Source organism: Notamacropus eugenii, chromosome 5 (assembly GCF_028372415.1).
Source record: "Notamacropus eugenii isolate mMacEug1 chromosome 5, mMacEug1.pri_v2, whole genome shotgun sequence".
NCBI classification, from domain to species: Eukaryota; Metazoa; Chordata; class Mammalia; order Diprotodontia; family Macropodidae; genus Notamacropus; species Notamacropus eugenii.
The window spans coordinates 345617010-345640593 of NC_092876.1; the positions used below are offsets into that span (position 1 = coordinate 345617010).

Below are 23584 nucleotides of genomic sequence, written 5' to 3' on the forward strand. Positions count from 1 at the left end.
TCGAACAACAGAGTTTTAGAGGGAGCACATTTCAAGTATAGAGGACAGCCAGGGCAAAAGTCTGGAGACAGGAGATGGAGGGAGGATCTTGTGTGTGAAAAAGCAAACAGGTCAGTGTAACTGGATTGTACTGCTTGTGGAGAAGTATAAAGCTAAGAAGACTGGAAAAGTAAGAAGACGTTTGACTATGAAGAACTTTCAACAGCAAACAGGAGTTTATATTCAATTCTTAAGGAAACAGAGAACCCCTGGAGTTCAAGTAGCAGTGATAATATAATGACACTTTAAGAAAATCACTTTGGCTGTTGTATGGGAGATGAAAAGAAAGAGAAGAGACTTGAAGTGGAGAGAATAAATTAGATTCTATTGTAGTAGCCTAAAATAGATTTTATGAGGTCAAGGAAAGAATAATAATCCTGGAGAGAATGTTGGAGCTGTTTCAAAGGGCTTTAAATGCCAAACAGAGACATTTGTATTTTATCCTACATAGAGATAGAGAGTTACAGGAGATTACTGAATAGAGGAGTGACATCCTCAGATCTTTATTTTAGGAATATCATCATCCCAGATAACTGTGTCAAAGATGGATTGAAGATGGAATGAGACCTCTGGAGGCAGGGTGACTAATTAGGAGGCTATTAGAACACACCGGAAGTTAAACTATGATGGTGGCTGTGGGAGTGGAGTGAAGAAAACAGATGTGAGAAATTCTGAGATTGAATGGAGAAGTCTTTGATTAAATATATAGGATGAGGAAAGGTGAGGATTCAAGGAACACTCCAAAGGTGCAAACCTAGGTGACTAGCAAGAATTCACAGCTTCCCCAGAAACACATAATATGTAAAATAGATTTGCAAAGTGTTATTTCAGATCCAAAGGAGAGAGAGGAATATTACTGAAGGCTTTATGCAGAAGGTGATATTAGATTTGGACTTTAAAGGAGAGAGGTATTCAGCAGAGAAAGAAGGGGAAGGACATTTGAAGCATAGCAGGAACAAAATTGTGGAGACACGAGAGCAAAAGTCCTGTGGGTGGTTTGGGGTGGGCAGAGTTTTCCTGTTTGATAGAAGCATGGAATTCGTAGGGAGGGAAATGTTACAAGACTGTATCATAATTTAAGGGACTGTTATGTGCTAGGCACAGGGCTAGGAAATAATTCCTGCCATCACAAAGCTTTATGAACTCTCATTTAGGATATGTGAGTAAGAAAGCTGTGATAAGTACACAGAGAGATTTCTTTTTCATGTGGCAGCCAAAAAGTGATCCTATTGGACATAAGAGGAGGGACCAGTTTGGTCCTGGGGACTGTAAGCCTGAAGTTAACCAGCTTTTACTACATTCAGTCTCTAGTGTGATTTGACAAGCAGTATCCCTTCCACGACTTTAATTCTAACAGACGACACAGTAGTCATTAAAAATCAATAACCAATAAACATTTATTATTAGGGTTGCTAAGTGGCAAAATGGCTAAAGCACTGGGTCTGGAGTCAGGAAGAGTCATCTTCCTGAATTCAAATCTGATCTCAGACACTAACTAGTTATGTGACCCTGAGCAAGTCACTCAACCCAGTTTGCTTCAGTTGCTCGTTTGTAAAAACGAGTTGGAGAAGGGAATAACAAAGCAGTCTAATATGTTTGCCAAGAAAACACCATGAAAAGTGGAATACAACTGAACAACAAGAAACAATGAATGAGCTCAAAGAATCTTGGGTAATAAGAAATTACATAGAACAAAGTGATCAGAACAGAAAAACAATTTATAAATAAAAGCGTATTTCTAAAATTTGACAAAGGATGAAAGCAGATAAAATGAATTAACTTTTTAAACCCCAAATCCTTATATGTAAACACTGACAAAGATTTACAAAGTCCTTACTCCCTGTCTTAACATAAACGAGGAGCAGATTGAATGCTTATAAATAAAAAGAATAATAGTTTACACCTTAATGAATTTGGGAAGCTGCTCAAGGATCCTTTTTATGTCAATGTTTATACAGAAGGCATTTGTTTTTGCTTTTTGCTAATCTGTTTTATAAGTCTTCAGTACTTGTCAAAACAATGAAATACATGCATTTTTTCCCAAGGATTTAATCAGCTTTTAACCAATGAAGAAATTATATTGTCAGAAATTCTGAATCAAATTTCAAAGGAAGTGCCATTTCCAGATAACAGACAAGATTTTCCTATTGAAACAATGTATACTTAAAAATATCAGATCTGTGGTTTCTTTAGTGTGGGGAGGAAAGGACAACTAACGTAACTTCACTACTAATCTAATCACTTAAAGTCTTAGATACTTGGGGTACTGAGAGAAGTTAATTAACTGGGGGGGAGTCGCATAGTTAGAAAGTATCAGAATTTTTACTCCACTTCTGACTCAAGAGATCAGCTCTCTACCCACTCCGCTTCTCAAACAATGTATTCTTTCACCACATAGCCTAGTATAAACTCTTAAATAGCATATTAATAGTTAATATTAATAGTTCGACAATTTGCTAAAAGCAAACCACCCTTTTCCCTCTTTTTGTCCAATTTTAGACCTAGCTCACTTTGCCCCTTTGTGATATCTATCATGGATATGTCTGTGGATGGATGAGCTATACTAGATAACTCACAATTACTTTTAACGACCCCAAGCTTCTCCGACAGGCTTGTTTTTTTAAACACCAGCATTTTTTCCCCTGATATCTTATATGAGTGTCAGTCGTGGCATGCCGCAGGCTTCAAAGAATTCAAACTGAGAATGCCCAAATGGCAGCAGAGAGGCAGTCAGTAGGCTACAAACACATTACCAAAAAAAAAAAAAAGCAGGAAGAATTATGTAAAAAGTATCATCGGAAGAATGTGAGATCCCGCCTCCCCATGGACTGGTTAGTTACAACCGATGGTCAGCCGGCACCAAGCAAAGCCAAGGGAATTACAGAAACCCCCTCCCCCTCCATCGGGTTTCTGTCAGTTTGCTCCAGACGCCTGGGTGCAGCAGTCCCCCATTTAGAAGACTTCTCTCTGGGGGGAGGAGAAAACCTCCAGTTCGCCTCATTAGGGATACTTCCTAAAGCCTGCATGGGGCAGGCACTCCACTCTCTTTACATGAAGGGAGTGCGGTTGGGGGAGATGTAGGATCCTTTAAAAAGGAGGCAGCTGGAGGCTGGCTGGTGGCAGTTCTGCTTTATTTTTCACTGGCCCGGCACTGCCAACTTGCATTGGAGCAGGGCACAGCAGACAGTAGGAAAGGACTTCAGAGAAACACTACTGCCAAACTCACGGGTCAAGGACCTTAGTGGGAGCTGGGGGAGCGGGGGGAGCCGGAGGTGAGAAGTGCGAACCACTGTGCCACAGCCAGGGGGGCTGGCACAAGCACAGGGCAGCTACGCCTTCCTCCGCCTGGCAGAAGCTCCCGAGCGTGCCCCCTGGACCTCGTAGACGCCAATGCCTACTGACGTGCAGGTTAAACCAAAAGGTAAAAGGAGCCCTGGCGCAGACACAGCCAGGCAGACGCTAGCCAGGCAGACGCTAGCCAGGCAGACGCTAGCCAGGGGCTCCCTCCGCCCTCCTCCACCAGCGGGACCCGCCGGCCCACAGCGGTCCCGGGAGCCCAGACTTCCACGAACGGAGCCTCTAGGCCTGGCCACGTGATCCTGCTCCCTCCGCGGGAGGTGCGAAGGACCTGAACGTCCCCGGCCCGGCCACTGCATCAGCTTTCGGAGATAATCTCCCTCCCCGGACGCGGCCTCGCAAGGCCGTTTACTCAGGTTCCGGGGCCGCGGCGGAAGCAGCCCGAGACCGCGCATCGCGCACAATCGCTTCGTTGCCAGGGCAGGAATAAGGCGGGGCGTATCCAGGTTACGGGGCCGCTAGCTCGTCCGCGTTAGGAGGGGAAGGATGGAGGAGGCCGGAGCTGCGGCGGCCGGGGCCGGGGCAGGGGCCGGGGCCGCGGTCACCGAGTCGGAGCTGAACCTGTCTCGCCTAGGCGTGTCCCCGGAGGCCCTGGCGCAGGAGCTGGAGGTGCGGGCCGAGGAGCGGCGGGGCTCCCGGGAGACGCAGCGGCTGCTGCTGCCGCACAACCGGCTGGTGTCGCTGCCGCGGAGCCTGGGCGCCAGCTTCCCGCAGCTGCAGCTGCTGGACGTGAGCGGCAACGGGCTGGTGGCGCTGGGGCCCGAGCTGCTGTCCCTGCGCTGCCTGCGCACGCTGCTGGCCAAGAACAACCGGCTGGGCGGCCCCGGCTCGCTGCCCAAGGGCCTGGCCCAGGCGCCGCTCTGCCGCACCCTGCAGGTGCTCAACCTCAGCGGCAACTGCTTCCAGGAGGTGCCCCCCGCGCTGCTGGAGATGCGGGCGCTGCAGACGCTCAGCCTCGGCGGCAACCAGCTGCACACCATCCCGCCCGAGATCGAGAACCTGCAGAGGTGAGCGGGGAGGGACGGCGGGGGCGCGGCCCCGGGGGAGGCCCCGTGCTGCCCCAGACCCCCCTACTGCCCCTTCGGAGGAGGCCCCGTGCTGCCCCAGACCCCCCTACTGCCCCTCCGGGGGAGATCCTCTTACTGCCCCTCCGGGGGAGGCCCCGTGCTGCCCCAGACCCCCCTACTGCCCCTTCGGGGGAGGCCCCGTGCTGCCCCAGACCCCCCTACTGCCCCTCCGGGGGAGGCCCCGTACTGCCCCAGACCCCCCTACTGCCCCTCCGGGGGAGATCCTCTTACTGCACCTCCGGAGGAGGCCCCGTACTGCCCCAGACCCCCCTACTGCCCCTCCGGGGGAGGCCCCGTGCTGCCCCAGACCCCGCTACTGCCCCTTCGGAGGAGGCCCCGTGCTGCCCCAGACCCCCCTACTGCCCCTCCCGGGGAGACCCTGTACTGCCCCAGACCCCCCCTACTGCTCCTCCGGAGGAGATCCTCCTACTGCACCTCCAGGGGAGACCCCGTACTGCTCCTCAAGGGGAGACCCCCGTACTGGCCCTCGGGGGAGACCCTCCTACTGCTCCTCAGGGGGAGACCCTACTATCCCTCCGGCCCGCACTGCACCTCTAGAGGAGACCCCCCCCCCCGCCGCTACTGCTGCTCTGGAGGAGACCCCCACACTGCACCTGCAGGGGAGACCCCGCACTGCTCCCGGGGAGACTGCCCTGCTACTCCTCTGGAGGAGACTTCTCTACTGCCCCTCCAGGGGAGACCCCCCCCCACTACTCCTCCAGGGGAGACACCCCCTTTGTCTTCTAGGGAAACCCGCATCCCTTATTGCTTTCCCCCTCCACTGCTTCTCTTCCAGGGAGAGACCCCCTCTGTTTCTTTTCCAGGGAGAGACAACCCCCTCCACTACTTCTGTTTAAGGAGGACCTCCCCCACTACAGCTTCTAGGGAAGACTCTCCTACTGCTCCAGGGGAAGACCCCTCCCCCATTTACTGCTTCCCTTTCAGGGGGAGATTGCCTCTTCCCTTCCCCTAACACCTATTCCTGGGATAAGTAATTCCAACCTGTTCCCTAAGGGGACAGGATTTTCACGGTAGAATTTCTAGAACTGGTGGTTCCCTAGACATCTAGTACTTCTCGCCATCTCCGTTTTGCAAATGAGCATACTAAACCCCAGCAAAGCTGAAATGACTTGACCCAGGCCATTGATAGGTTAAAGTGGCTTTATACACATTAGGTCTGGATGAATCAGACCTTGGACCTAGACACTTAATCTTGTTGGGCCTTGGTTTCCTCTGTAAAATGAGTGGTCTGGATCAGTGGGAGAAACAAGATTCATTAAGTGTACATAAGGGCTCTAGGTGGCACAGTGGATGAAGCACTAGGCTTGGAGTCAGGAAGACTCATCTTCCTGAGTTCAAATTCAGACTCCGGCACTTACTAGCTATGTGCCCCTGGGCAAGTCACAAGCTCATTTGCCTTAGTTTCCTCATTTGTAAAGGAAATGGCAAACCACTCCAGTATCTTTGCCAGCAAAGCCCCAAATGGGGTCTGAAGAGTCAGACTGGACTGAAAACAGTTGAACAATAAACTACCACAAATGTACATAAAGATCACAGGTAGGTTGACTTAGTTTTATAATGTAATGTCATCTGTGTTTTATTGTATTTTTTCTTTTGTTAAATTATTTTCCAATTACGTTTTAATCTAGTTTGGGCTGCACTGGGGAAGGATCTTTTCTTGGTCTCCCCTAACTTTCCTACCTTCTCTCTGAGATTACTTCCCGTGTTTTGTTGTTTGTGTGTTGTCTCTCCCATTTGAATGTGAGTTGCTGGAGGGCATAGTAAGTAAGCCCTTATTAAATACCAGTTGACTGAATGAATAAACCAGAAGGCCTTGGGCAAGTCATTTAATTGCTCTAGGCCTCAGGTTTTTCATCTGCAAAATGTGAATGTTGTTGAAAGACTGCTGAGGTTTGGAAGCTGAAGACCTAGTTGGAAAGGTCTGTTAACCTCTCTAAGCTTTAGTTTGTTCGATCAGATCAGGGATTCTTGACATGGGATCCTTGACCTTGTCTTTTTAATACTTTACTAACTGTATTTTGACATTGTTTTCCTTTGTAGCTGTAATATTTTTATGTATTTAAAAACATTCTGAGAAAAGGGGGGGGGGGGGGGGCCATGGGCTTCACCAAAGGAAAAACGTCAGAAGGTGGAAAGGTAGAAAGTAACGAGGAAAGAGTGCTAGATATGGAATCAGAAGACCTTAGACAAGTCAGTCAACTTCTTTCGGCCTCAGTTACCTCATATGTAAAAAGAGGGCATTGGACTAGATGATTCCAGGACTAAGAAAAGCTATCCTATCAGTCCCTCCATTCACCACTTCATGACTCCATCAAATGTTTCTGTTCAGTGACCTCTAAGAATCATAAGGTCATAGGACCAGAGCTGGAAGAGACATCAGAGACCATTGAGTCTCTAATGCCCTCTTTTTGCAGATGAGGAAACTGATGCCCAGAGAAAACTTAAGTGATATGCCCAAAGTCACACAGTAAGTAGTAAAGAGGCAGGATTGAACCCAAGTCTGTTGACTTCAGGGCAGATGCTTTTCCCATTGTTTTTCTGCTGACTCCTATGGCCTTTGGTCTTTGTGACAGTGTAGTCTTTAAGCTGCCACTGGCCTTTCTCTGTTCACTGACACCTGTGACCTTACCAATAGGAGTTTGCAGTGGTTGATGTTTAGCAGGACACCCAAAGCGTAGGGTCTAGCCCACAGTTCCTTAATCACAGTTAAACAGTATCCTAGAGTCACAGAACATTCCGTCCTGAAAAGACCTTAGGTATTAACTAGTTTAATCCTCTCATTTTGTACATGGGGAAACTAAGAATCAATGAAGTGACCTTAGTAGAGCTGAGACAAGATTTTGTGTCTCTTGGGTGTTGACTGCATTTTCCACTATACCTACAGATTTACTTAAAAATTACTTATTACTACCACAGTCTGAAGGGAAGAGGTTTCTAGTGAATAAAGCAGTGAATAGAGCACCAGGCTTGGAGTCATGAAAATCTGGCTTCTGACACTTACAAGCTGTGTGGTCTTGGTCAAGTCACTTTACCCTGTTTGCCTCATCTGTAAAATGAGCTGGAGAAGGAAATGGCAAACTACTCTAGGATTTTTGCCAAGAGAACCCCAAATGGAGTCATGAAGAGTCAGACATGCCTGAAAACAACTGAAAAACAAAAACAAACGATTTCACAAGTATTAGATGGGGAAGGCATGGGTAGTACTTGTTCTGAAAACAATCAAGTGGTTTTACTAGACAGCAAGTTCAACATGAGTGTCCTGTGTGATGTAACAACTAAAAAATGCTAATGTGATTTTTGGCTGCATTTAGAGAGGGGCATGCTTCCAGAGCAGGGATGGAGTAGCCTCCCTGTACTCTGCCCTCATCCAGCGTCATTTGGAGTATTATGTTCAGTTCTGAGAATCTCATTCTAGGAAGCCAGGCTGGGGAAGTGCTTTTAGTCCTGAACATATGAAGATGACTGAAAGGAACCTGGGTGTGTAGCCTGAACAAGAGAAAACCCATCATAGCTGTCTTCAAGTATTGGAAGTACTGTCATGTGAAAGAAGAATTCCTTTATTGGGCTTGGTCCCAAGGGGCAGAACCGGGTACAAGGAGTAGAAGTTGCAAACAGGCCAATTTAGGCTTGATATCAGGAAGAACTTCCTAGCCTTCAATTTAGAGTTGTCCCCAGTGGAAGTGTCTCCTCCTGAGGGGGTGGGTGCCCCCTTCTGGGAGGTCTTCAAGCAGAGGCTAGACAGCCACTTGTTGGGTACATTATAAAGGGAAGGCAGAGAGGGAGCAGGGTGGTGGTTCCTTTTATGTATGGGTTGAACTAGCTGGCTGCTGAGGTTCTTTTAGACTCCAATTTTGTGATTTTATGAAACCTTTTTTATTTTTTTGTATAGTTGTACTGTGACAGTGTCTTTCTGACAGACAAAAGGATTTCTTAGAGGATGTATATTAGACAAACCTAAGGATTTCTTAGAGGATGTATATTAGACAAATTCAGTTTATTATAGCTCTATTGGTTGATTTAAAGTGTTGATACACAGGTAATTTTTATGCTTGTGCCCTTCTCCCTGTTCCTCGAAGGCAGGGACTATCTTGGATGTTTTGTCTTTGTATCCCCACAGTCTGATACGGTGCCTGGAATCATCAGTGTATAAGTACCAGACCTGTGAATTCATTGCTATTGTGCAGTGGTGTCGAATTCAAATATAGAAACGTCCTAATAGCCCAAATATTCACTTAGAAACCCACAAAATTAACATTATCTATGTTGTATTTTTATTTCTTTTGTTAAACATTTCCCAATTACACGTTAATCTGATTCATTCTGCTAAAGAGGACTCACAGGTGAGAAAATTTCTTCTTCCAGTAAAGTTCATCTTAGAGTTTTAGCCAGTAGGGCACTGAGAGGGTTAAGTGGCCCAGGTTACATTGCAAGTATGTGGCAGAAGGATTTTAATTCAGATCTTCTTGGCTTTTTCTCCATTATGCTTCAGTGCCTCTCTGCCTAGCTCATAATAGGTACTTAATGCCTATTCAATTTAATTCTAAAATTAAGAAAAAATGTTTTTCTTTTAGGGCAGTTTGAAAAAAATGTTAAGGAGCGTATAACCCATGTAAATCTCCTTTAGCTCAAAGCAAGGGAGCTTTAGTATCACCAATTAACTAAGCACATGCTTTTGGCTTAATCTTTGTTGACTTGTTTGGAATTGGCAGAGATTGTATCATGTGGGTGATGCCTGTATGCTACTGACCTTTACCCCACTTGCAAAATATATGAAGATGAGAGAACTGAAGAAGCCTTTTTGAAGTATAGTGAATAAATACATAGGATTTTTAAGATCATAGAAATAACTGGAACCAGTCCTATAGAGTGAATTCTTCCAGAATCAAGATTTTATATTGAATTAGATTCTCTAATGCCTGCTATGTTCAAAGAACTGTTCTGGGTCCAGGGAATCCAAAGACAAAACAAACACTCCTTTCCACCAGGAGCTTTTACTAGGGTCGGGAGGGGTTGGGGATGGGTGTGGAGGGTGAGGAGAAGGGAATTTAACATTTACAAAGTTAAGATAAAACAATTTTTAGGGGAAAGAGAACACCAGCAGGGCACTGGGAAAGATGAGTTATGAACTGAATCTTGGGAACTAGAGATTCTAAGAGTTGTAGATGAGGAAAGAGTGCATTTCAGGCAAGCAGTATCCCATGCAGTACATCACAGAAGTCAGAGATGAATACTGAATTCAATATTGGCCCATTTGCCTGGAGTATATAGTGCATGAAGACAGAGCCAGGTGAGATAGTCTTGGAGAGACAGGCTGGAGCCAGGTTGTGAAACACTAAATGCCAACCACAAGGAGCTTGTATTTTGGCCAAAAGGAAATATGAAGTTACTAATAGTCTTGAGCAGAGGAGTGCCACGTTCAGACCTTCAGTAGGAGGAGGATTTTAGCAATTGTGAGGACAGGAGAGGAAAGAGATTAGAACCCAGGAGACTAATTATGAGGCTTTTGGGATAGTCCAGGCAAGAGGTTATATGATGATCATATGCATAAAGAGGAGACATGCTAGTCATGCTACTGACCTATATACCCCACTTGCAAAATATTTGAAGATGAGAAAACTAAAGAAGTCTTTTTGAAGGATATTGAATAAATCCATAGGACTTTTAGATCATAAGAATAGCTATACGTTTGGGGCAGCTAGGTGGCAAAGTGGATAGAGTACTAGAGTGCCTGGCCTGGAATCAGGAAGACTCATCTTCCTGAGTTCAAATGTGGACTCAGCCACTCACTGGCTGTGTGACCGTGACCCTGGCCAAGTCACTTTACCCTCAGTTTCCTGATCTGTAAAATGATCTGGAGAAGGAAATGGCAAACCATTGCAGTATTTTTTACCAAGAAAACCCCAAATGGAGTCATGAAGAGTCAGGCGCAACTGAAATAACAGTATTTTATGTTTGATCCACCTTACATTAAATTTCTATTTCACTGCCTTTTCATGGCACACTGTTCTAGAAGACAGTGAAGCAGAGTACAAATTTTGGCAGGTCCTACAAGCCTGGGAAGACCTTGTGAGTGGTGACTTTGTGGGGCATAGCAAATTTTTAAGGTTTTCACACATTGTGGTCGGGAATATGTACATCAATAAAGCCCCAGATTCTTGAAGAATGGACCTGTAAAGCTATTTAGTTTCAAAGCAATTTTACGTGAGGCTCACTCAGTCTATACAACCTGTAAGTATGATTAAGGTAGTCCTTTTCCCCATGCAGATTAGGAAACATCTCAGAATGAAAATCAAATGTCTAACTCCTTGTGCTTTTTCCCACTAGACTATTTTATAAGATGATGAATTTTGAACTATCAGTTCAAACCCCCAAGAAAGGTCCAAGAGTTAGTTAGCAAATATTTATTAAGTGCTTCCCTCAATTTATAATCTAGTTGTGTATAAAAGACAATCATTTGAAAAGTTAAATTCCCATTTATTTCTTGTATTCTTATGAGAAAACAACATAAATCTATTCACTAGAAAAAGCCCCCCAAAACCCAGTTCCATAAATTAGCCATTGTCTTGGTTGTGGCTAAAAAGAAAAAAGGTGTGGAAATGAAACTAAAAAAAAAATTGTGTACTTGGTCAAAAGTATAATAAATCCTAGAACGGTTCAAAGAGGCAGTATTATGTAATGATTCTGTGAAAGTGAGCTATTAACCAAGTTCTGTCCAACTTATATATATATGGAATTATTAAAATTATATATACTGGTTCCTAGAAAGGACAACTAAGATGTTAAGAGGCTTGGGTTTTTTTGTTTTTTTTTTAAAATAAGAATAGACTAAAAACCCTAAATTGAAATAAATTTGAGTATTATATATTTAACAGCATGGGGAATTTTGACCTCAGAGAGTTGTAGCGATAGTAGCCAACACATATAGTGCTTTGAGGTTTGCAAAGTTACATATATCTGTTTTGGTCTTCAGAATAGGTGGGTTCTTTGAGATATATACAATTAGTATATCCCCAATTTACAGCTGAAATAACTGAGGTTGAGAATAGTTGAATGACTTGCCCAGTGGATTCACTCAACTAAGATGTATCTGAGGGTGAAGGATCCAAACCCAGGTCTTCTTGATTCCACATCCAGCTTTCCATTAGTCTCATAATTTCTTTGACTAGACTAGATAAATGTTAATGATTCATAAATCACTGACACTATGAGTAATATAGCATTTGAACACTATCAGATTTCAGAGATGTTTCCAGTTTCATATAGGAAAAATGACCTTGAAGGATGGATGTGTTCATTGTCGAAGAAGACTGTGCCATCAGAAATAATGACATGACCAGCACTTGACTTTGTTTTGAGTGAGGGAGGGCTGTGCAGGTCACCAGCCTCACTTCTCCTCCAGAGCCATCTGAATCCAGTGACCAGATATTCATCAGGATGACTGGAAATGACCTAGGATGAGGCAGTTGAGGTTTAAGTGACTTGGCCAAGGTCACACAGCTAGTGTGTGTCAAGTGTCTGAGGTGAGATTTGAACTCAGGTCCTCTTGACTCCTGCACTGGTGCTCTATCCACCAGTGAAGGATGGGTAAGATTTAGATAAATGGAAAAAGGAGAATAGAGATCCTTTACTCTAAGAGACAGATGAGCAAAAATTTAAGTAGGTTAAGTAAATTCATGTTGATACTAGGGAAACTAGAAGTGATATTAGAATTAAAGGAACCATCTATTCCAAGCTTCTGTTACAGGTTTCTTTCTGTTGACATTCCTGACAAATGGTCATCAAAACTTCTGTTAAAACATTTCCAGAGACTGCAAATTCCACCATTTTGTGAAGCAATCTATTCTTTTGTTGACTGCTTCAACTGTCAGAAAGGAACAGTTATATAAAATACAAAATAAGCCTACTCCCTCTTCTACATGGCAAGCCTGCAAACCTTTGAAGATATGTCAATGCCCTCTACATCTTTTCTCCTCGCTAAAGATCTACAGATCGCTCAACTATTATTTGTCCAACATAGTTGCCAAACCACTCTGATTGTCCATTTCTGAATGTACTCCTTTTTTGGCCACCATTCATAACATTTTGAGATGTCAGAAAGCAAAACATGCTCTCATGGAAAAAATGTCTTTTGGAAGCAGAAAATACTGTGTTGTAATAGCATCTGTCTGACAGTGGCTCTTTTTATGTTCTTAAATTGAAGGTATATGAACATGGTTAATTTAGCTGTACTACTGGAAAAGATGTGGGGTGTATATACCCCTCAAAACATTTTATACTAGACTTTGCATAGGTGTTCATGTTGCCTGTTTAGAACCTATTTACTTTCCTAATTGTTTGGCCTCAGCTAGTCAGTTTGTTTTCTGAGTACAATTTAGAAGTAAGGATGAGATTTAAAAGCTGGCTATAAAAATAGAGCAGAACCAGGAGAATTTTGTACCATGATCAACTGTGAATGACTTAGTTATTCTCAGCAATGCAATGATCTAAGAAAAATGCTATCTCCAGAAAAAGAACTGATTGATAAGAGTCCTGAATGCAGATCAAAGCATACTGTTTCTCACTTTATGTATTTCACGATTCTGTATTGTGTACGTGTTTTCCTCTGGGTCTGCGTCTTCTTTTACAACATGACTAATATGGTAATAATGTGTTATGTGATTGAACAGGTATAATCCACATCAAATTGCATGTGGGGGGGAGTGAAGGAGGAAAGAGGTTGGAACACAAAATTTTTGAAAAATAAAATGTTAAAAGCTGTCTTTACAAGTAACTGGGGGAAATATTTTTTAAGCAGTTGGCTGTAGATAATGGAGAATTTTAAGTTATATTCTTCCATGGTGATGAAAAGTTTCACAGCTCTGCTGTGAGATGCAGAATCACATAATGGCCAGGAAACTTACTTTCAAAGCCTGAATGACCCAGATTTCTGTCTTGGCTCTGCCAACAACTGACTCTGTGGCTTTGGGCAAATCTCTTAAGCTCTCCCTATCTCAGTCACTGTTTGAAGTGGCAGAGAAGGTGCTGACCTACAAGGGTTCCTGTCAGAGAAATCACGGGTCTTGCCCCTGTAAGCTAGCTGCAATGCTCCACAATTAGCAGCATATAAGTAAAGTTCTCTTTTTAAGATTTTAAGCTGAAAGTTATCCAAGTAACTAGTTTTGGCCAAACCTGGTTATAGTAGATTGTTGGCATTTTAATTTTGTTTATATCAAGTTTATGTTGTATGTATTCTGTTTGTAAACAAGAGAGTGCATCTATGCAATTTGTTTGTCTTAGAGATACTTGTATGCTCTGCTTTTTTATGCTTTTGTACTTGAATGCAGTATTATAAAAATATTATAAAAATTGGGCTTGGTTTTCAAAATTTTGTGGTGGTGTTTGAAGATTTTTTTTGACAGTTTATTAAATTACGTACTAAAGGTGTTTGCATAGGCTTGTGAAACCATTCTCAGGCCCAGTCCTGTTAGCTTAGACCCTATTCCATTTCCTACCATTTAGTAAGTGCCTACTATGCTAGTATGCCACTGGGAAAACACAGAAAAAAATAAAAGACTGTGCTTTCAGATTTACATTCTTTTAGGAGAGATTACATGTTCTAGATTCTTGAGTACCAAAAAGTATGATTGCTACCACTGTCAGTAATATTTGAAAGGTTGTGAAAAATAGGAGAGGTAAGTATCCCAAGATTGGAAAAGGGCAAATGTCCCTTTTAAAAAAGAAAGAAAGAGAACACCTGCAAATACAAGCTTGTGACCTTGATATCACTTCCTAGGAAAATTCTAGAATGGATAATCATTAAAAAATTGCTTGATGAATTCCAGAAAGGAAGAGTGGTTATAGAGAGCCAGCATGGCTACATCACAAACAAGTCATGCTAGCCTTAGTTTTCTTTTTTGGCAATTATTAAATTTCTTTTTTTTTTTTTAATTTCACTTTTAACATTCATTTTCACAGAATTTTTGGGCTCCAAATTTTCTCCCCCCTTGTCCCCTCCCCCCACCCCAAAACACCGAGCATTCTAATTGCCCCCATCTCCACTCCGCTCTCTTCTCCATCATTCCTGTCTGCCCTTATCTCCATCCTCTCCTCTGTCCTGTTGGGCCAAATAACTTTCTATACCCCTTTACCTGTATTTCTTATTTCCTAGCGGCAAGAACAGTACTTGACAGTTATTCCTAAAACTTTGAGTTGCAACTTCTTTTCCTCCCTCCCTCCCCTCCCCCTCCCTTTGGAAGGCAAGCAATTCAATATAGGCCAAATCTGTGGCAAATGACTTCCATAATAGTCGTGTTATATAAGACTAACTATATTTCCCTCCATCCTATCCTGCTTCCAATTACTTCTATTCTCTCTTTTGATCCTGCCCCTCCCTGTGCGTGTCGACCTCAAATTGTACCCTCCTCCCCATGCCCTCCCTTCCATCGTCCCCCCCACCCTGTTTATCCCCTTGTCCCCCACCTTCCTGTATTGTAAGATAGGTTTTCATACCAAAATGAGTGTGCATTTTATTCCTTCCTTTAGTGGAATGTGATGAGAGTAAGCTTCATGTTTTTCTCTCACCTCCCCTCTTTTTCCCCAAACTAAAAAAAAATCTTTTGCTTGCCTCTTTTATGAGAGATAATTTGCCCCATTCCATTTCTCCCTTTTTCCTCCCATATATTTCTCTCTCACTGCTTGATTTCATTTTTTTTTTTTAAGATATGATCCCATCCTATTCAATTCACTCTGCGCACTCTGCCTCTATGAGTGTGTGCGTGTGTGTGTAATCCCACCAAGTACCCAGATACTGAATAGTTTCAAGAGTTACTAATATTGTCTTTCCATGTAAGGATGTAAACAGTTCAACTTTTATAAGTCCCTTATGACTTCTCTTTGCTGTTTACCTTTTCATGCTTCTCTTCATTCTTGTGTTTGAAAGTCAAATTTTCTTTTCAGTTCTGGTCTTTTCATCAAGAATGCTTGAAAGTCCTCTATTTCATTGAAAGACCATTTTTTCCCCTGAAGTATTATACTCAGTTTTGCTGGGTAGTTGATTCTTGGTTTTAGTCCTAATTCCTTTGACTTCTGAAATATCCTATTCCATGCCCTTCGATCCCTTAATGTAGAAGCTGCTAGATCTTGTGTTATCCTGATTGTATTTCCACAGTACTTGAATTGTTTCTTTCTAGCTGCTTGCAATATTTTCTCCTTGACCTAGGAATTCTGGAATTTGGCCACAATATTCCTAGGAGTTTCTCTTTTGGGATCTTTTTCAGGTGGTGATCGGTGGATTCGTTCAATATTTATTTTGCCTTCTGGTTCTAGAATATCAGGGCAGTTTTCCTTGATAATTTCATGAAAGATGATGTCTAGGCTCTTTTTTTGATCATGGCTTTCAGGTAGGCCCATAATTTTTAAATTGTCTCTCCTGGATCTATTATCCAGGTCAGTTGTTTTTCCAATGAGATATTTCACATTATCTTCCATTTTTTCATTCTTTTGGTTTTGTTTTGTGATTTCTTGGTTTCTCATAAAGTCATTAGCCTCCATCTGTTCCATTCTAATTTTGAAAGAACTATTTTCTTCAGTGAGCTTTTGAATCTCCTTTTCCATTTGGCTAATTCTGCTTTTGAAAGCATTCTTCTCCTCATTGGCTTCTTGAACCTCCTTTGCCAATTGAGTTAGCCTATTTTTCAGGGTGTTATTTTCTTCCGCATTTTTTTGGGTCTCCTTTAGCAGGGTGCTGATTTGTTGTTCATACTTTGCTTGCAAGTCTTTTATTACTCTTCCCGGTTTTTCCTCCACCTCTCTATCATGATTTTGAAAATTGTTTGGGCTCTTTAAGACCTTTTCCCAGAACTGATCCCATTGAGTGGGCTGGGATGTAGAAGCACTGACTTCCGTGTCTTCCCCTGATGGTGAGCACCGCTCTTCCTCATCAGAAGGGAGGGGAGGAGAAACCTGCTCACCAAGAAAGTAACCCTCAATAGTCTTGGTTTTTTTCCCTTTTCTGGACATTTTCCCAGCCAGTGACTTGACCTCTGAACATTCTCCTCACACCCACCTTGCCTCCAGATCCTCCCAGCCCCGAGCTTGGGGTCTGAGACTCAAATGCTGCTTCCCAGCCTCAGGGCTTTGGGCGGGGGCAGGGCTGCTATTCAATGTGAGATTATGTTCAGATGCTCAGGTGGGGGCAGGGCCGCCTCACGGGCTCAGTTCCCTCAGGGGGTTTATGCAGAGACCTTCAACAATGGATCCAGGCTCCTGCCTGCTTGGGGAGGCCCGGTCTGCTCCCGCCTCCGCTGTTGCCTTCCGAGGGGGCCTGAGTATGGGGGCACCCCGCTCCCCTCTCAACCCACCAAAGAGACCTTCTCACCGACCCAGTCACCTGTGGGTGGAGGGACCTGCGTGGCTGCTGGAGATCCTGTCCCTGAAGTCCGCTCGGATCTGTTCCTCTCGTTGCCGGGGCGGGTGCAGGGCTGGGTTCCGCATCCACAGCGCAACGGACCTTTTGCAAGAGGTTTGCAGGTCCCTCTGGAACAGAAATCTTATCCGCTCCACTATTATGTGGCTTCTCCTGCTCCCGAATTTATTGGCAGCTCTTTACTACGGATATTTCAGGGGCTGTGGGTTCGGAGCTAGCGTATTTGTGTGTTTCTACTCCACCATCTTGGCTCCGCCCCCGCAATTATTAAATTTCTAGGTGAGAGGAATGTTAGCAGCATCTGTGCTAAAATCTCACGTTATTTTTGTGGAAAATATGGAGACATGTAATGCAGTTAGATAAATTCAAAACTAGTTGAACGATTAGAGTCAAATAGTACTATCCTTGTTGATGGTTCAATATCAGCATGATAGGACTGTCTTTAGAAGAATATATCCCATTCAGTCAGTCTAGAGACACAAATGCAAACAAAAACAAAGATAGCCCTTGCCCCCCAAGGAGCTTGTAATCTGATGAGGTTAGAGAGTTTCCAGAAGTCCAAAGAAGTCAAGAAGCAGTAGAGCTGGTAGGGAATGGGAAGATGACTATGCTCACTCTTAAAGGCAGGCCCTGAAGCCCATGGCCCTGCCCTCCAATCACAGGTTCTGTGCAGAGGGGCAGAAAGTGTTGTTGATGATATTTGAGAAGTAAGACAGATGAAATCTCACAGGATAATGTGATTTCCTAATGGTGACTTGTATGCGTGTTTATATTTTTGTCAGTAACTAACACAGGAATAGAAGGCATGCTTATCAAATTTTGCAAATGGTGTAAAGCTGGGAGGGAGACCTAATGAAAGATTTAGGATCCAAAAACATGAGAGCAGGGGGAGTCCATGGTTGGATTTTAAGGGGGTCTTTGAACTTGGATAGGAAAAAAAAATTGCGTTTACCTCTTACTTGAAATTCAATATTCCCTTTAGTTGTTTAAAAACATTCTTCTGAGAATGAGTCTGTAGGCTTCAGACTATGAAAGGGCACAAAATAAATGAAGAACCTTTGAGGCAGAGTATTTCATCAAATGAAATGAAATTCAATAGGGATAAATAGAAAAGTCTTGCACTTGGGTACAAAAAGATCATTTGGACTATGAGACAGGAAGGTTTGGTTAGGCAGCGGTTTGTCTGGAAACAATCCCTGGAGGTTTGCGGACTGCAAGCTCAAGATGAGTCAGCAGGATGATACAATAGCCAGAAAAGCAAATTTGACCTTGCAGGTTGAGAGAGGCGTAAGTTCTAGGAATAAGGATATGATGGCAATGAACTCTGACCTCATCCTTTGGATTATTGTATTCAGTTCCTGCTGCTACATCTTAAGAACATTGATAAGTTAGAAGGTACCCAGGATGGTAGAGGGCCTTTAGGTTATATCCTGTGACTATGTGTGGTAATGGGGAGGGTTACCTTGGAAAAGAGGAAGGCTACTTGGGAAAGTGGGGGGGGGGGGCAGAGCATGTACAGTATCCATCTTCATGTACTTGTAAAGATATATCTGTTCTATTTGGCTTCAGAAGTCAAAATTGGGAGCAGTGGGTGGAAGGTGCAAAAAAGAGAACTTTAGGCTTGATGGGAGGAAAATGTTCCTACCCATTAAAATGGCCAGAAGTGTAGTTAGGGATCTGCCTTGGGAGATAGTAGAAGACTGGGACTACCACCTGTCAGGTGTGTGATTGGGGACATGGGGGGGGTGGGAATTTCTTTCATGTGGGGATTAGATTGGATGACAAAGGCCTTTTCAACTCAAATTCTGTGATTCTACGATGACTTAATTTGTGTCGCTATCTTGCCCTAGCTAGAAGTACAAAAGCACAGGCCTACTGATTGATAGGAAAGCTTTGACCTGCTCCATTTTTGACCTGGGCTGATTCATCTCTTTTTTAAAAATATAGTACTATATTATTTTTTCCAATTACATGTAAAGACATTTTCAACATTCCTTTTTTGAAAGATTTTCAGTTGCAAATTTTTCTCCTTTCCTTCCTCCCCTCCTCAAGACAGCAAGCAATCTGATAGGGGTCTGATACATTGATTAACCTCTTCTTAAGCAGCTTTGGAAGCCCCACACTTCCAGGACTATTATTGCTGAATTTAGTGTGGACATTAAAACTGATACTGCAGCTCAGAACTCCTGAGTTCAAGAGATCCTCTTGCCTTAGCCAGCAACGGGGATTATAAGCTTGTAGCACCATACTCAGCTCAGATAACTCTTAATGTTTATTGTCCTTATAGTTATGCTTACTATTAAAAATATTTTTAAAATCTCAGAAGGAGGCAGTTACAGATAATTTATTGAAAATAATTTAATAAATGTGCGAGTATGAAACAAAATGTTCTAAATTTGGATAGATGAACTTGCAGCATTTTAAAATAAGGGAGTGGACTCTTCTTGTAGTACTTTAAACACTGGCTATATGAAAGATACAAGTAATGCTCCTTCTCCCTAAGTTACTCTGGCCCTACCAAAGTTGGACATGGAATCAGGAAGACCTAAGTTCAAATCCTGCTGCCTCAGACATTAGCTGTGTTACTACCCCTGGCAAATCACTTAATCTCTTTGTGCCTCAGTTTTCTCATCTGTAAAATGAGGATAATAATAGCACCCACCTCCCAGGGGGATTGTGAGGCCCAATTGAGAGAACAATTCTTAAAGCACAGTTGGCTACTGTTATTTCACTGTAAGCAATGAAAGAAAATGATGACTGAATGTCAGAGGTCTGTTTCTCTTCTCTTTGTGGAGGGCTAATCAGAGCTGCTACTCTTGCTTACTTATCAAGTAAGTAGAAAGAATAAGTGATTGTCACATGGAAACCTGTCTCATATAACACATAGACTGAATGTCTCCCCTTCTCATCTTACATTGTCATCACAAGGCCAGAATTCCTCTAAAATTATAATGAAAATCAGTGGAAAAATTATTTCTTATTCTGCCAGTTGACATTCTTTTTCAAAATTAACAGGCTCAAAGGGGGTTTATCAGAAAAAGTTTTGGGGGGCATAGAGGGGGTTATTTTGAACTTCATCCTGCACGAGATATTGGTTATATATTAAACAATTAGTTTAAAAGATTAGTAATGACACATAATTCTCAGATTCTCTAATGTTTAACCCACTTTAATCCTGGAGAGGCCATTACACTCTCCTTAATTACCTGAAAAGCATTGAATTTTATGACAGGCCTGTATAATGTGTTTTTCTGAGATAACCCTCCATAGTTCTTTTGTCCTGTTTTAGCAGTGGAATTAAACCCCACAGAGGCTGATGTTTAGCTACCCTGTGTACTCTCCTGAGGCACTGTGGTATGGAAGAGAGAGCCCCAGATTAGGAGTTTGGGGATGAGAGTTTGCTAACTAGGTATCTGACTGGGGCAAGTGTGTCATCTCCCCAGACCTCAGTTTTCACATCTCTGAAATTAGGGAATTGAGTAAGGTGATCTCTAAGGCCCCTCCCAGTCCTCTTGGTCTATGTTTCCCCTAAAATGAATACTTATTTTTCTATTTCTCAAAGAAAGTCACACCCTCCATGATAGGCCTGTGTTCCTATGCTAGGAACAGCTGTATTGTCATTCTAAATAAGTTTCTCTCTAAAACACTTTAGGTTTGTGGAGTGTTCCATATTTTGCAAAGCACTTTGCCCACCACACGCTCAAGGCTCTTGCTCTCTTTCTTTCAAGCATCTCCCCTCATGCTTGAGCTCCAGCCCTCACTGTCTGTAATGCCAGTTCTCTTGGCCTGAGAGCCACCTGAGCTGCCCTTGCAATACCTGGATCTTCAGTCCCAAACAGAGCCTTTTACTTTCCTGGACTTAGACTCGAATTTCCATACACAAAGTGTGGAAAAACCCCTGCCAAGCACATTAGTTCCTCCTTGTTCCTTTGTGCATGGACATGTTAAGATATTCCTAACTGCCACTAGTCTCCCTCCTTCAAATAACCTTTTCCTCCCCCAACAAGCTCAAGATCCATCATATCAGAGTGTGGTAAAAGAGTCTAAGATGAGTACAGTGTTTCTCAGGCTTAATGGAATGTGTTTAACAGTAGATTCATGGAGCAAAAAATACCATAGCCCTTAGCAGATCCAAAATGTGGCTGAGAATTTGAACCTTACTTATAAAAACAAATCAAGACCTGTTTTCAGAACCAGAGAATGAAGTCAAAGAGATGGCAGAAAGATACTATGTGGTCCAAGAATAGCAGCAGTGTGGTTCAGAATGCATCAGCTTTGGGGAAGTACATAGCCTCAGCTCCTCATTTCATCAGGACTATATGGTGAGTCCTTCTAGAAACTTTCCAGTATGGAGTAAATAAAGTTTCAGAATGGTGGTAAGGGCTGCCATCAACACCAGATATTCTAGCATATCCCTACTCTGCCAATGATTTGTATATCACCTTTAGAAATAATAATAGTGAGGACCATGAAACCACAGATCCCTACCCCCCACGCCTCATGTAATATCTCCTAAACTACTCCATGAACATGCGGTTCCCCCTCTCCCCCTTAAGTCAGAAGAGGACTATGATTATCGACAGGCCAAAGATCCTCAAACATAATTTTTAGTGGAGTGTGTATATTCTCTCCATAATCTGGGCAGTTAATTCACTGCCTCTCCCAACCCTAAAGTACTCTTTCTAAGGCTGTCTTTACTACCGGTTTCTTTTCCCTACTGTGTCTCTTCTTTTTAGTTGTTATGGAATGGTTGGAGTTAAGTGAAGGCATATCTCAGTCCTCTCGAGATTCAGTTGGCTGCTCCAGGTTTAGGCACTGTAGAAAATGTAGACAGTGTAGAAAGCCCACGAGTTTCAGAATCTTGATTGAAATGACAGGATGAAAACCAGCATCAGTGGGAAGCAGAGGTGCAGAAAGCATGTGATATGAGAAAGGACATGGCAGGGAGATTTTAGTTTTGTGGTTTTTAAACTAGACTTTCGGTAAAATATTGTGGTTAGGGTAAGCTAAAAATATTTGTGTCTCTGGATTTTTTAAAAATCTCTAATGTAGTCTTTTAATAGAGAAGGAAGGAAGTTAATGCTAGTGCCTTCCCTTGGAGATTATTTCCCAATTTATCCTATACATCTCTTATTTGTACATAGTTGTTTCCATATTCTCTCTCCCGTTAGATAGTGAACTCCTTGACTACTTGCCTTTTTTTTTTTTTGGTATCCACAGTGCCTAGCACATAGTAGACTCTTTAATAAATACTTGTTCATTTGAAATAAAGAAAGAATTGAATAGAAGACATAATGATGGTTGTGTCTTCTAGTTTTGTGGGGGTACAGTAGCTGATTTGTGAGCTTTTTTAAAGACACAAACTATAACCTTGCAATAGCTAAACTATGTGAAGTGCTTTATAATTTCTGCCTAAAATGACTATTTTGGTTTCTCCTTCCCCCCTTTTAAGATCTTGCTGGTAGAAATTCAGTAGTGACTAGGGATTGTGCAGATTTTAAAAGAAAGGAATATAGGTCATTTTATTGGAAGGCAAGCAAAAATTAGTTGTTTTAGAGGAGAGAGAGGTATCACTGCTAGATCCACAAGGGACCTTCTGGAGAGGCCTTACTGTCACTGGAAAAATTCTTGAGTTGTGCAGTTAGCATTTTGTTACAAAACACATGCTGTATCTAATTTCACTCTAATAACCAATTTGAGTGTAATTTTACTGAGATTGATTCTAAAAGCTGCAAAAGGGGGATATAGACTCCAAGTTGGGTTATTTGAACACTTCCATTATGTCATTCTCCTATTCAGAAATCTTTAATAGTTTCTCATTGCTTAAACCCTCGAAGTCTAACATCTTTAGCTTAGTTTTCTGCCCTCTATCAAACATGCCTTTCTCTGTTTGATCTTGTATTCAGCTCCCCATCACAAAGTCCACATTACAAGCCAAACTGTTCTGTTCTAAACAGCATGGTGTAACTGGGTTTGGGATTGGAAGACTGGGTTCAAATTCTGACTTGACCATTATTAGGACTAATGTGGTGTTGGGTAAACTTTTTAACCTCTTTGGACCTCTGTAAAATGAGGGGGTTAGACAAGACAATCTCTGAGAAATCTTTAAGCTCTGAATCCTGTGAACATACTGTTCCCCAGCCTGAAGTAGCCTCTTCCTTTCAGCTTAATGCCACCCTGTCTTTCAAAGTCCACCTCAAGTTTCACCTCATCTGTTAATCCTTTTAATGATCATATCATTCTACAGTAAAGATAATATTAGTTCAAATTGATGTAACACTTTGGAGTTTATAGAGCACTTCCTTTGCAACCAAATTGTATTATAAGTAGGGCAAATATTTTCCCCATTTCACAAATGAAAGAAGGCAAGGCTCCTGAGTGATGTGACTGGGTATCTAAGCAGCTGGCTAGTAAGTAGCAGAAAAGGGGGCTGTAGCCTCATAGACTAGGCCAACCTGTCTTGGCGCTTCTCTGAACCTTCCCCCCATGTATGCACTGCTTTGTCTTAGCTTTTGCATTGCTATCTTGTTTGAATGATTGAATATGATTGAATATTTCTTATGTCTGTGCCTTGTCTTCCCTGACAGATCATACACTTCTTGAGGGGAGAGCGTTACTGTTCATCTTTCAGCATATCTGATACAGCTGTATGATAGGAGTTTGAATGGAATGTTAGATCAGTTTTTCTTTTCTTTTT

General features: G+C 42.6%; 1 protein-coding gene and 1 pseudogene across 2 annotated transcripts in view; both read left to right on the forward strand.

The window, feature by feature from the left end:
• The first annotated feature begins 3836 nt into the window (after positions 1-3836).
• LRRC58 (leucine rich repeat containing 58) overlaps positions 3837-23584 on the forward strand; it is a 33487-nt gene continuing 13739 nt past the window's right edge. For both annotated transcript variants that reach the window (XM_072613899.1, XM_072613901.1), the window contains exon 1: positions 3837-4403. In XM_072613899.1, the coding sequence (XP_072470000.1) occupies positions 3883-4403 (521 nt within the window). In that variant the 5' untranslated portion in view covers positions 3837-3882. The remainder of the gene's footprint in view (positions 4404-23584) is intronic.
• Positions 6567-23583, forward strand: LOC140506577 (homeobox protein NANOG-like; annotated as a pseudogene).